Source organism: Hippoglossus stenolepis, chromosome 2 (assembly GCF_022539355.2).
Source record: "Hippoglossus stenolepis isolate QCI-W04-F060 chromosome 2, HSTE1.2, whole genome shotgun sequence".
NCBI classification, from domain to species: domain Eukaryota; kingdom Metazoa; phylum Chordata; class Actinopteri; order Pleuronectiformes; family Pleuronectidae; genus Hippoglossus; species Hippoglossus stenolepis.
Genome location: NC_061484.1, coordinates 11,590,304 through 11,603,437, shown reverse-complemented (window position 1 = coordinate 11,603,437; position 13,134 = coordinate 11,590,304). Strand labels below are relative to the sequence as shown.

Below are 13,134 nucleotides of genomic sequence, written 5' to 3'. Positions count from 1 at the left end.
AAGCAGCAGGGCCAGATGACATCCCATCAGAGGCTCTACAAGCGGATCTCGACACTTAAACCACCATGCTCCACCAGCTAATAAAGACCATATGGATTGAAGAAGGAAACATACCAACAGACTGGAAGGACGGGCTCATTTCTGTCATACCAAAGAAAGGAAACCTCAGGGATGCAACAGCTACCGAGGGATCATGTTGCTATCAACACCAGGCAAAGTGTTCAGCCGCATCATCTTGGAGAGACTGCGCAAGGGGGTTGATGATGAACTGAGAGAAAACCAAGCTGGTTTCAGGAATGAAAGATCATGCAGCGACCAAATTGCTAGCCTCAGGATCATTATTGAGCAGTCCATAGAATGGCAAACACCTGTTTATGTCAATTTCATAGACTTTGAAAAGGCATTTGACAGTGTAGACCGTGAAATGCTATGGAAACTCATGGCACACTATGGAATCCCCCCAAAGTATATCAACATCATTAAGAACATATACTGGGACATGCAATGCAACGTACTCTTCCAGGGATGCGCACAAGAAAAATTCAAAGTGCTCACCGGCGTGAAACAGGGCTGCCTGCTTTCCCCTTTCATCTTCCTTCTGTGCATTGACTGGATCATGGTACAATCAACCCACAATAAAAGGACTGGCATCCAGTGGAGTCTGACAGAACATCTGGAGGACCTCGACTTTGCGGATGACATTGCACTACTCTCCTACTCTCCCATGTTTCTTAGTGCATAATGTTTAAATGTAAAAGGGACATATAATGTATGTCCCTTTTACACCTGGATCTTCCACTCAAGTTAATGCACTGCTGTGCTTTAAAAGCAGTCTGCCATCAGTTTCATCTCTAAAACTTAGTGTGACACTCTCATGCAGATTGTTTGTTCCTCACGTGTTTAGTTATTACTTCACAACAAGGATGTTATTTTTCCCTCGGTCTGTTTGTTTGTTTTTTTTACAGCAGGATTTAGCAAAACCTACTTAGCAAATTTCCACGAAAACTTGATGGAAGGATTGGACATGGGCCACAAAAGAACCATTTAAATGTTGACACACATCTGGACAAAGGAGTGGATGCAGGACATTTTTTTCACTTTCTTTGACATTTCCCAGGGAATAATACATAGATTTTGATCAACAATCTGATCAGATATATTTTGGTGACTGATATGTTTAACTGTGATTGTGTGACTTAAAGAGGTCTCTTTGGCCTTGGTGAAGATTTGCGTACTACTGAGTGCTGTTCCAGTTTTGTTGCTGTGATTCAACTTAATCCTAGATTACAGCCATCATAAAAACGTAAAACATAAAAAAAATGTATGGACTTTTTCATCAGTTTGAATCGTTTTGTCTTTTTAATGATTTATTCCCATCAATTATTTTATGTTGATTGTAAATTCCATGGATATGTGTTGCCATTGATGACCATTCATGTCCCAACACAAAGAAAACCTAGTTGATGCTGTTGTACGATGTTCTAACTGAACTATCAGCAAGCAGACACATATTTTACACTGTGTTGCAAAAGGAACAAATGCAATGACCTCTGTTACATTAACAACAACTGGAAGCTTCTTGCTCTTTGTGTTTATCATGTTCAACATCATCACAATTTCCAATTGAGCAACTAACACTGTCGTAGTGAATCTGTACAACGACTACTTGTTGTATTTGCTGAACCTTAATGATATTGTGATTGTTTGACAGTGGTTGCTCTCAGCTTCGGGTCAGGTGAGTGTCTACCTGACACCTGAGCCCTTTGAGACCGTGAGAGTTAATAATTAACCATAATTTTGGCTCCGGGCCCTGAAAGGCTTGTAAAGGCAGAGACTGAGAAACACACTCAAGACGAACCTGCTGCAGCCTGCACCACAACAACACAACTGTGACATCAAAGACACTTTATAACAACACAACAAGCCCACATTGTGTCATTTGTTTTGGACATGTGCAATAAAAATCCATACCTGGACCATATATGTATGCAGAGCACACATTCAGATGACATCACAGTCTCTTTGACAACAGAACATATGCGAACAGAAATAACACCACGGCCTGACAGTGATCACAATCATCATGTAACAGTGAATCTCGCCTATTTGCAGACTGCGGATTTATCTCACAAGTCGAGTCGTCACGCAGCGCGTCACGGGACCCGGATGCAGCAGGGTCCAAAGATTTGATTGGTCCAATTTTGAAGCAGCTGCGGGGCGATTGGTGGTTTCCCCTATCACTCGCCCATCCCGGTTTGTGATTGGTCGCTCACCCGTTTCCGCTTCCCCAGCTCTGAGCCGTGCATTTCCCCCTCTTCCTTCCCGTTGAGCATTAATCTCTGTCGGTCCGCTGCTTACACCTGCCGCTCCCCGTCTCTCACGTCCAGCCTCACTCAACATGGATGATTTTGACATGCTGAACGCCCCCGCCGCCGATAACGGTGTCGGTTCGGAGGAGGACCCCGCCGCCGCCTTCTTGGCCCAGCAGGAGAGCGAGATCGCGGGGATCGAAAACGACGAAGGCTTCAGCATCCTGGACAGCGGAGAGGTCCCCTCGTCGCTGGGAGAGTCTAATGGTGGGTGACCGCTGTGGTCGAACGGAGACAGTTAGCCTCTCTACAGCGTTAACACAGCTGGGTTGGTTAGACTAGCTTTAAACAGAGGCTACTGAACAGTAAAGCTTCATTTGAACCGTTAACCTGGTCCTAAATGGACCCTCGAGTCTTTTAGCTAGCTTGTTAGCGTTAGCTGAACTAGCAATTTAGCTAAGTGGGAGAAGCTAGCGTTAAGATGTACCCAGTGTACACGTCATTTAAAATGTCAAAGAAACACAAACACGTGACGTGGAGACTATGACTTGTTCACTGGTGAGTTTAGGTGGTTATCTGAGCTCCGGCTCTCGCCTGTGAAATGAATGAAGCTGTGTGATAACATCAGATGGTCGCTCGCGTCATTCATCGGAGCTCCTCTCTGACAGCGCTACGTGCAGCTGGCTCTCACCCATAGGCTGTGGGTCCAACCTCGGGCTCATGAGGAAACTGGTGCCGCTTAATCACCTTTGGCCACGGCTGCCTCGCTTCCTGAAGGCTGGAGCTGCCTTGTGTCAGATGTGCTGACATATCATATTACGAAATACGTGTGTGTGTGTTAAAAATGTGAGGATTCAGCAAGAGTGCAGGGCAGTTAGCCGAGGTCGAGTCCTCATAATGTTTCCTTTCTCCTTCCCTGTTTGTGTTTTTCATTTGTCTGCTTGATTTCTCACTTCAATTTCCCATGTGTTCCTTTTAGATGGTGCCGTCAATGGAGATCTACATGTGGTAAAACTGTCTTTACTTTGTTTCTGTTCTCAATCAGTTTGCTGATAAATGTTCAAAGTTATGTATCTTGTATGTTGTTTGTGATTAGGGAACACTTTGACAGCAGCCTATCTGTGCCCATCACGCGCACACACACACATCTTTCATGTGTTGAACATATTTCTATACAGATATTTGGACTTGTAAAATAGTCTTTACTTGCAGACTCTCAGGAGCTGTGGGTTTTTTCTCTGCTGAATCCATAGTCGATCTCATCTCTATCGGTTATAACATTGTTGTAGCAAGCAACTGTCCATGAAAAATAAAAAGACGCCACTAAGCAGGATCCTTACTTTGACACGTTCAAAATTGTTTTAATACTTGTGGGAAAGTGTGAGTTGATGGTCAAGAGTAAATATTGAAGCCCTACTCCTGTCTTCATCTTACCACACCCCCTGCCCCTCTTAACCGGAAGTTTAAATACAACAAATATCTGTTGCCTAAACAAACAATCACAAGCCCAGGGTAAACTTTAACTTTGGCTTCTACAATTGTATTCAGCAAAGTAGTTGCTAATGTTTTCCCCACTAAGTAAATTGCAGAAATCGAGCAATAAAGAAGTCAGATGGGTGAAGCAGCTGAAGCAGGGAGGTGATTGGACAGGTTTTCAGTGAGCCAAAAGTTCAGACAGATATACTAGACCACTTTACAGTATTTGTATGTCAATCTGAAAGTTATTCTATGTAAAATGTCAGTAAAACCCATAGACTTATAGTACAGGGAAAAAATGTGAGCAAGCCCAACTACATCTAGTTCTGTCAGGTCAAAGTTAAACTAATAAGTTGTCTGCAATCTTTGATGGATTCTTCCATTGCAGAATTGAAGTAAAAAAAACCTCACTCTTAAGTTTTCACTCTAAAAAAGAGATTTGGGTAGCTGTCGAGTGTTCGACATCTTGGCTTCATCTTAGTGATGTGACCATGGTCCCTGATGTAAGCAATTTAGTGAGTGCAATGTTACAGCTACTGATGGGACTGAAGACACAAAATATATATACCAATGTTGTAATAAGCCAGAATAATGCATTCAGTGTGATGATAACTTTAATATACAATTGGCATGTTAATGGGATGTAGACCATTGCTCTGGTGTTTCTTTTTCTTTCTCATCGAATACCGTATAAAGAATGTGTCTAGTATTTATCTAGAGGTGTGGGAAACACTTTTAGTACTGTGGCAGTGTGATTTTAGTACTAACCTAAAACACTTGAATATGCGGCTGTTAGATTTGCTCCAACTTCCTTTTCCTGTGCTGTGGTTGCAACATTGCTTCCTTTTGCACTGTCATGACGTCCTTCTGTGAAAGAGACTAAGCTGATAAAACTCTCAAGTGACCAAGATTTGGTTCATTATACAGAAAAACTATACAAACTATGTGCATATTGGAATTAGGACAAGACACTGACCACAGTCCCTGAGTCAAAATGACTTTGTTCCTTTAGTTCAGAGTTTGAAAGGTGAATTATTGAATAATTCAGTACGGAGGACGGTTTCTTTAACATGTGATATCGTTGAGAGAATGGTTTCCTATCATCACTTTCATTGTCTCTCAGGAAAGCAATGGGCCATCAGATGCTTATGCAGCAATTTCCAATGCAGACCGGCTGCAGGCCGAACCTGAAAGCCTACGCAAGTGGAGGGAGGAGCAAAGCGACAGGCTGGAGCTGCTAGGTAAGACCAGAGTGAGGAGAACATGGCTGACCCTGCTCTCTGAAACATGAAGAGCTTAGCGTAATATTGTGGCCCAATATTGTGGAGATTCAAATATAGATATATAGTCTATAACCCGTACACTGTAATCATAAATACTTCCTCTACCAATTCCTATATTTTTTCTTCCTTGTCTCCTTCCCTGTCATTCCTGCCTTGTTGTCTCTACCCTCACATCTGCTCTTCACTTGTTTATTGTACCTCTCCTCGCTCATCTCCCTCCCCAGACGACAACTCTCGCCAGCAGGAGTCGGAGTGGAAGGACAAGGCCAAGGTGGAGCTGGAGGAGTGGCACGCCAGGCAGAACGAGCAGCTGGAGAAAACCAAAACCAACAACAGGTACTGGCGTCATAGACAGATAGAAAAAGGACAGAAGATTAATGGAACTGAGGGAAGGTTAATATTACTGTTAGAAAAGCCAAGATGATGATATAGAGGTTTTGAACAGCTCACATTCTTGGAAAATATGTGAATATTTTAAAAGGTAATTAGCAGTTCCTTAATAATAGCAGCAGACTTGGGGTCAGCCTGCACCTATCCATCATCAGCCGAAACCCTCCAGCTTTCAGCTCATTTGTGCCCAATAACTCGAAAGTTTTTATTCTTCAGGGTTCAACCTGAGAGCAACAGTAGATGAGTCAAAAACATTATATTCACAGTCATAGTGTAGGATTTCATGCTTTGGTACAAACAAATGAGCTTTTTTGGGTCATGTTTATTACAAATCTTGTCCTATAACAACCCTGGAACAATGAATACCTCTTTAAATCTATGTAAAAACCAATGCAATAACACTGCTACAAACGCTATTGTGTAATTTGTCACTCATTTACATACAGAATTGGTTGTAATGAGGACGGCACCCTTTACTAACCAACTGTTCTGTTTAAATGCCTGTAATATCTGTCCACGTTAGATCTGGCTAAATCAAACTTCAATCAAATTAATGTAGTTAATTGGTATTGACTTGTTTAAAATGACGACACTTGAAAAGACTAACACGTTGAGGTCTCCTATTGTTGCTAACGTGTATTACTATTAAAGGATGCACTAAATGTTGGCTGGTGTATTCGTCTCCTCCACCGGCCTCCAGGTAACTCATTGTTTTTACGAGTTGAAGTGGAAACTATGTCAGTTACTGCTTCACTGTAACGTATCCCTGCTGCCTTATTAATAATGCACCATCAGCAGCCATGTCTTCCTACTCATGTGACGATCCTGTTTCTTTTTGGTTGGTAAACTATTTCTGCTCTATAACAATACATTATGGATGTGTCTGTCTCGTAAAAATACTAACCTTGAAAAACTTGTCACACAAATGCCGAAGAATTCTACAAATGTAAATTCTACTGAGTTGGTGCTGCAACCTACAACTATTTTAACAATTTCTGTTTTTCTGAACTAATCATATAATCAACAATATTATATTGTTAATAATAATAATAGAAGACCGATTCCTTTCCTCCAAATTTATTGTATGTATTACAATTACAATTTTTGTCAAAATATAACCACAAAAGTATTCAGTTAAAGTTATATGAATCAAAAATTAGCAAATTAGTTCCCTCACGATAAAAAATGTGAATATCACATATTTTGGTATTATGGAATTATAACCTATGCTTTCAACACGCAGTGTCATGATGATTCATTAATAGTTGAGGAATACATTCAGAGGGGAAGAGTTAAAATTGATACTGTTTTGAAGTCTTTCGTGCACGTAAATAATGACTTATAAATGTGAGGAGCTGATGTTTTGAGCATCACTACTGCTGTATAATTATAGATTTTAAATCGGAGCCTCCCTGATCCTTCGAGCCCACCCTGACGCTGCAATGAGTCCATCCAAAAACCCGAGCCTCTGATTATATGCCGGAGCGTATTATTATGTCGTAACTTATAATGCTTGTGTTTCCATCCTATTCTCCCTTTTACCACTGTCTCTCTTCTCTCCTGCCTTCTTGCTGCTCTGTCGTTTGGGCGGATGTTTGTCCAGGGTGCTGGATGAAGACTTCTACAAGCAGCCCTTCTCTGAGCTCATTGGTTATGTGTATGTTGCTCCAACTAACATCCTCCTCTTTATTTCTTTCTTTTTGTTTTGTTTTCTCCATCGTCATCCCCTCCCAGCTTCTCATCATTTATATCATTTTCATTAGTCGCTGTGTTGCCATGTTTCAGTTCCATCTTTAGTTTTACATATGTACTTACCTGGATAATGGTTTCTCATCCAGCTCTTCATTATCGTTTTTTTTTTTTTTGTAAATATAAACTGCAGTAATTTACTCCACACATGTGCGCATGCCATTTGTGACTGGATGCCTGTCAGAAGAATGACTACATGCTACTACACACTCACAATCCACTGAAACCAATTGAATTCTGTCATCACTCTGCCTTACACATCAACCTATTTTACATTTTGCAAATACATTTCTTGAGTTTCCCACATTTCTCACTTGCTTACATTAACTGTATGAAGTCTCAGAGAAAGTGTTTTGTTTCTACTTGACGGCTTTTCTACTTGTGATTTTAAACAAATGAATCTACAAAATATATTCAGGAGTAGCATGCCAATAGATTTATTTGAAGCAATTGTGTGTTCATATGTGGACGTGGTGTTTGCATTAGTGTGTTAGCGAGTTGCATTTTATTTACTTAAGGGTATTTGGGCTTTTACTTGAGCTCTATACAGGATTAAGAAACAATTAATAATTTTAAGTATAATTTATCTTTAATATGCTGCACAAAGTTCAGTAAAGGTTAAGGGCATTAATCACCTTTTCGGAAACACAGGTTTCCAGATTTGTGTCCATGACTTTGGTTCTAAATTGTGTTTTACTTTACCTTTTGAAGAATCTTGACTTGGGACACAGTCGGCTCTGAAACGGGTTAGCAGTCCGTGCTGCTAAAATTAAAACGTACAGCAAGCTGTCATTGGAGGCACCATTGGTCGTGTCATGAATACACAACTGCTTCAAACTAAACTGTGTTCACGCTTTATTAGATGGTAAGCTGCTCTGTAGCTGCTGCTGTCTGACAGGATGACACACTGATTTACCAAAGCTAGCTGTCCAGAAGCCCGAGCTGTGCAGCCTTTGGTTTTGTTATCAAATCTTCCGGGAACATGTATTAGTCTGCATTATGGTGTACACATTTCTTTTCTGGTTTTCAAAGTCAAAGGACTTGTAGCAGGTTTTTATTAATGTTCAGCTGAAAGGCATCATGCTTGGTGAGAATATGAGCTGGACATTTTTTTATATTCAGTCATTGTATTTCTTCCCCTTCACCTATTCAATCAATGAGCTGTTCTTGGTGTCACTTTCCCACAGTGTAGTAACATCAGTACTAATATATGTCTGCTGCTGGGTAATTTACTCTTGTCTCTTGATAAGGGAAAGCAGTATCTTACAATGTTACTAACCTCTATATTTTATAATGTGTACTCCTCAATGCAGCCTATGCAGCTCATATGTGAGATTTTCCCCAATACTACTGAACAATGTGCTTTTTAGCCTCAGTGATGAAATAGAAAGACGCTGAATCAAACCTTCTTCCTCCTACGTCCTGTTGGTTTGTGTCTGTGACGAGGACTGCTGGGAACTTGTTTATGAACATCGAGCAAGAACATGTAGGCTTCAAAGATGTGAATACAGCCTCCCACACAAACGTGGTGTTTTAAGTAAGAAAAGGTGAAAAGAGAATGAACAGATCTCGACACAGTCTCTGATCAATGCCTGTGAAAATCCCTCAAAATAGTTGGAGCTGGTCATAATTGTAAAATAAGTAATTGAAATGAATTGTGTTAATAAGCGATTTTTAAAGAAAGGAAAACTGCTTGTAGATGCACTTTTTGGGATTATGTAAGATTATGCAGTGCTCAAAAAAAAACATCAACCCATTAGCAACTAGTCTACAGAGTTTCATAAATGAGAGCCTAAAGTCCTTGTTGACACAAATCTAACATGGGACTCACTCTCACCAAAACCAAAGGCTGCACACTATTCTTTCTGTAGAACACTTTGAACAAATACGTTTTTTATAAACTGCTGCTTTTGCATGTTTGCTTTCAACATCTGCATTTGGCTCATTTTTGTTGTCTTTCATTTCGTCCCCTCCCCTCTCTATCTCTCTTTTCTAAATTCTGACTTGTGAAACTGTTTCTCCCTGTTTTCTTTTCCTATGCACCTTAAAGCACACACATTAACCATCCTTGCTACCGCCTAGACCAGTTAAGTAAAAATATAAAACCCCAGAACCTCCGAATACTCCATATATTTTCTTTTGACGGGGGTAGATACAGTTCTTTGTGTGTGTGTTAGATATTTGTACCTTGCTCAGATACTCTAGTTTACGAGCCCGACAGTTGGATCCACTGCCTAGTTAAATGGTAAAATGTCCCTTCTGTGATGTTGTGGTCCTTCTGGTCCCTTTGTGTATTTGTAGTTGGTTGTGACGGTGAATGTTCATTGGCTTCTCATCCCCCATTTTGCTTTGTGTACTGTGTTGTAGTTAGAGCTGAGTCTGTGCTTAAATTGGGCGGGGGCAGGGTAGGGGGGGTCCTTGTAAATAGAAATAAAATCTGGCAGTGGAATTATGACTAAATGTTCTGTGGGTTGGGTGTGATGAGGGTTTTAATTTCTTTAGCCACAACCTGTGGCTTGCATCCTGAAGTGTATTGTGATGGTGGCACAAGTTTTGTATTTTTGTTCTTTGTTAAATCAGTTTTGTGTTTTCATTTAAAATAATGTCAGTCCTGTAGTGTAAATGTTGCTTTTCTTTTGGTTTGATTCATGGTTTTGAAAACTCCTCAACATCACCAAAAAGACACAAATTGATATCCACGACGATTGCACACGAAATCAAAATGAACACATTCACGCCTGCTTTTCAGCCGCAGCTAAATGCATGGCGACGGCCCAGTAGTGCTTCCAGTTCTTTTGGGCTTGGTGAAAAAAAGAACTTGTCATTATTGTTCCTTTTTTAAAATCAAGGACAAGTATACAGATGACCTTCACATCTCTGTACTTGCGTCTTGTTGAGGAAAGAGAACAGTGTAAATATGCCTGGGCGGGTGTGGGCAAACTCCCCTCCCTCAGTTCTACACAGAACTGTGATTTTAACCAACCAAAAATGCTTTTCACACCTTATGTTTATTATTATTATTTTAGCTTCAATTTGTTTTCTCATCAGTATTTCACATGTATCGCCCCCTAATGTTGTGGAGAGTTAAATACAGGTGACTGTAACGTGTAAGCAGAGTCCGGGGCATGTGACTGGTGATGAATCTGTTGTAGCTTGTTTCTCTTTGTGAGCATTAAGATAGATGTGTGTGTCTCTGTGCGATGATTGGACTGTCCTGTCCTGAGGTCGACTCTGCTGAACCAACACCAAGCTGAGAAAAACTATAAAACAGACTCAAATGTCATGAGTTCATTTACTGTTGTTGCAAGTCTTTTTCTAGCCTTTTTCAGAGAGAAATTTGAGCTTTATTTGATCCAATCAGTCAGCGATGCCAGAGTCTGCCCCCATGAGAGCTTCTGTTTGTTGGCTATCAGCAGAGGATTTTCTCAGGGCTGTACGTATGTCTTATGTTTACCTCGCCTCTTCCCCCACTAACGGTTCTCTACTCCTTGTCCTTTCCTTCCCTGTCGCGTGTAGGGCGGCCGAGGAGGCCATGGTTTCAGATCTGGATGAGAACAACCCCGGCACAGAGTGGGAGCGGGTGGCTCGGCTCTGCGACTTCAACCCCAAGTCCAGCAAGCAGGCCAAAGACGTGTCCCGCATGCGCTCCGTCCTCATCTCCCTGAAGCAGTCTCCGCTCGTCCGCTAGGCCGCCGAGGCCGCTCAGGGCATCATTCCATATCACCCTCTTACCACCACACACACCTACCAACCTAACTACCGACGTCCCACCATTTGTATTCTAAAGACAAGGGGGCTTGCACCTCATCTGTTTCTATCCGTTTGCCATACACAGCCCTTCCCCCTCAGTGGAAGGACAGAGCCAGTGGTCCCATCCCCATCTATCTCCTCCTGGCAGGGCTGTAGAGATTAGCCTCAAAGCACCAGCTCACCATGTTCTGCTCCCCTGAAAGGTTTGAGAACCTCCTCTGCAGACAAGTCAACACCTCGTAATTCCTCTTCCTTGTTGTTTAACGAGATCAAGACCAGTTAGATCTTATGTTAGGAATAACCAGACCAGTTCTCTGTAGTCTTGTGTATGGCTGGTGTAGGGCTGGTGAGTTGGGACACTAAAAGGGAAGGGTTGTTGTTTGTTTGGGCCGACAGCGACACTACAGCCTGCTTCTCATGGCCCCCAAACAATATCATTCCCACGATGCTGTACTCATTCTGATCCTGTCAATGTTTGACCTGTGAGGGTTGGTTGTTGTTAAATGGATTTAATTTGCCCTCCATCTCCCCATGTTCTCCCAGCCTCACAAAAATGTATCTTCAGCATTTTCTTTTTTCTTTCTGTTTAAGGACCAAACTAAAGCAAATCTCCAGTCCTTTGACCTGTGTGTGTTTAGAGCCTGCTTGTGGTATATGTTGTGTTAAATTTTCCAATCTATGCATTTCCTTTTGAAAAGTCCCCCCTCCCTCTCTCTCCAGTCAGGAACTGAACAAAGTCCAGTCATTACAGTATATGTGAGCTGTTTGTATGTGTGTTTAAACCTCAACAGTGTGTGTATGTACTCTATGTGTGTACCTTTGTACATATACAGAAGGCAATATATATACAGAATATAAAACAATTATGTCATTGAAATTAGACACTTGTGGTTTTAACGATAACTAAAACGATCAGCCAGCTGTTGCTTGACCATGTGTGTTCATTGTCCTTTTGATTTCAATATCAGTAAAAGTTGAATGAAAGTTATTGTCCTGTCGTTCTTCAGCTCAATTTTTATCACATTCGCCAAGGAGTTTGTTTTCCTCCCTGTCTGATGTCAGTGTAACGTGGAACGTGGAGGAAGGATGTGTTATTGGTCGGGGAAGAACCTGTTAAGTTTTGGTGCATTGTGATGTGTTTTTTTGACATTTTCACTTATTTCCCAGGGAATAATTCATTAATCTTGATAGAAAAAATCGGGCATATTAAAGGGCCCATATTGTGTTAAATACATTTTCTGGGCTTTTACTATCCGTAATGACTTGAAGGGGGTCAAGAGGGACCCTCAAAGTATGAAAACAGTCACCCAGCGGACTTTATCACTCAGTCCATTCTAAGAAATATGTTATTGAAACGTCTGGTTTCGTACTTCCTCCCCCGTATGAGTCATGGGTTCGCATTCGTCTCTCAGGCCCACCCAGCCGGTACCAGTCCAGCCTCTGAGAGACGGTTGGGCCTTGTTGGAGATATGTGTTCTACTGAGTGCTACTGTAGTTATTACTGTGGTGCACTGAGTCAACTGAAAGTATCATGGTGCCTGCTTGCAGGTCCTGGAAAGATGAGTGTGAGTTTGATCATTGAATCTGTACCAGTTTGTGTCCACAAGGAGGCAGAGCTTCTGTAGAGAGCAACAGTCGTACACATTTAATTTGAGATAACAAAAAAGAATAACAAAAATAGTAAAATTCATACAATACAATAACATGTACACATAGATTCAGCCTAATTAAATATGTATCCAACATAAATGTTATCTGTTATTGCTACCTGGTGCTGGGTTGCTTACGTGGGGTCGCTGTCTGGCTGGAGCCAGTTCCAGCTGACACTGGGAGAGAGAGCTTGATGTCTAGAAAAAATAAATATCAATGTTTAACAAACAGGTTTTGCTGCCTCCCTGTGTTTAAACACATCAACTGACTGCTCTTAAAGGACTACAGTGATGACGGAAGCTTTTGCACAATTCACTTTTCGATGTCAGAGCTCAAAAATGTCTCACCCGACCTTAACGTGCCCCCAAGATAAGGTCATCCATTCATCACTGATACAAACTGGTATAACTACTGATGGTATGCCAACGTGGTGTACTGCATACATGCCATCACACACACACACCTAAGTTTGTGGCTGCTGATGACTTAAGGATACGTGACAGATAGATAGATAGATTAAAAGATAG

The 13,134-nt window shown here is 41.4% G+C and overlaps 1 protein-coding gene across 3 annotated transcripts; it reads left to right on the top strand.

The window, feature by feature from the left end:
• The first annotated feature begins 2,298 nt into the window (after window positions 1-2,298).
• Window positions 2,299-11,941, top strand: clta (clathrin, light chain A). Of its 3 annotated transcripts, XM_035169321.2 has the most exons (7): window positions 2,299-2,576; window positions 3,289-3,317; window positions 4,909-5,026; window positions 5,293-5,404; window positions 7,062-7,115; window positions 9,258-9,293; window positions 10,724-11,941. In XM_035169321.2, the coding sequence occupies exons 1-7, from the start codon at window positions 2,399-2,401 to the stop codon at window positions 10,893-10,895; spliced, it is 699 nt and encodes a 232-aa protein (XP_035025212.1). In that variant the 5' UTR covers window positions 2,299-2,398; the 3' UTR covers window positions 10,896-11,941. The 3 variants fall into 3 exon arrangements, with proteins under 3 accessions (XP_035025212.1, XP_035025220.1, XP_035025231.1); XM_035169329.2 differs by lacking the exon at window positions 9,258-9,293; XM_035169340.2 differs by lacking the exons at window positions 7,062-7,115; window positions 9,258-9,293 and having other exon boundaries at window positions 2,300-2,576.
• Window positions 11,942-13,134: the final 1,193 nt, after the last annotated feature.

Bases quoted from the DNA above. Each gene is read 5' to 3' on its own strand.
- clta (XM_035169321.2), top strand. From the start codon at position 2,399: ATGGATGATTTTGACATGCTGAACGCCCCCGCCGCCGATAACGGTGTC. The intron at 2,577-3,288 runs GTGGGTGACCGC...TGTTCCTTTTAG, and splicing joins GTCGCTGGGAGAGTCTAATG to ATGGTGCCGTCAATGGAGAT. The intron at 7,116-9,257 runs GTATGTTGCTCC...TGCACCTTAAAG, and splicing joins TCTGAGCTCATTGGTTATGT to CACACACATTAACCATCCTT.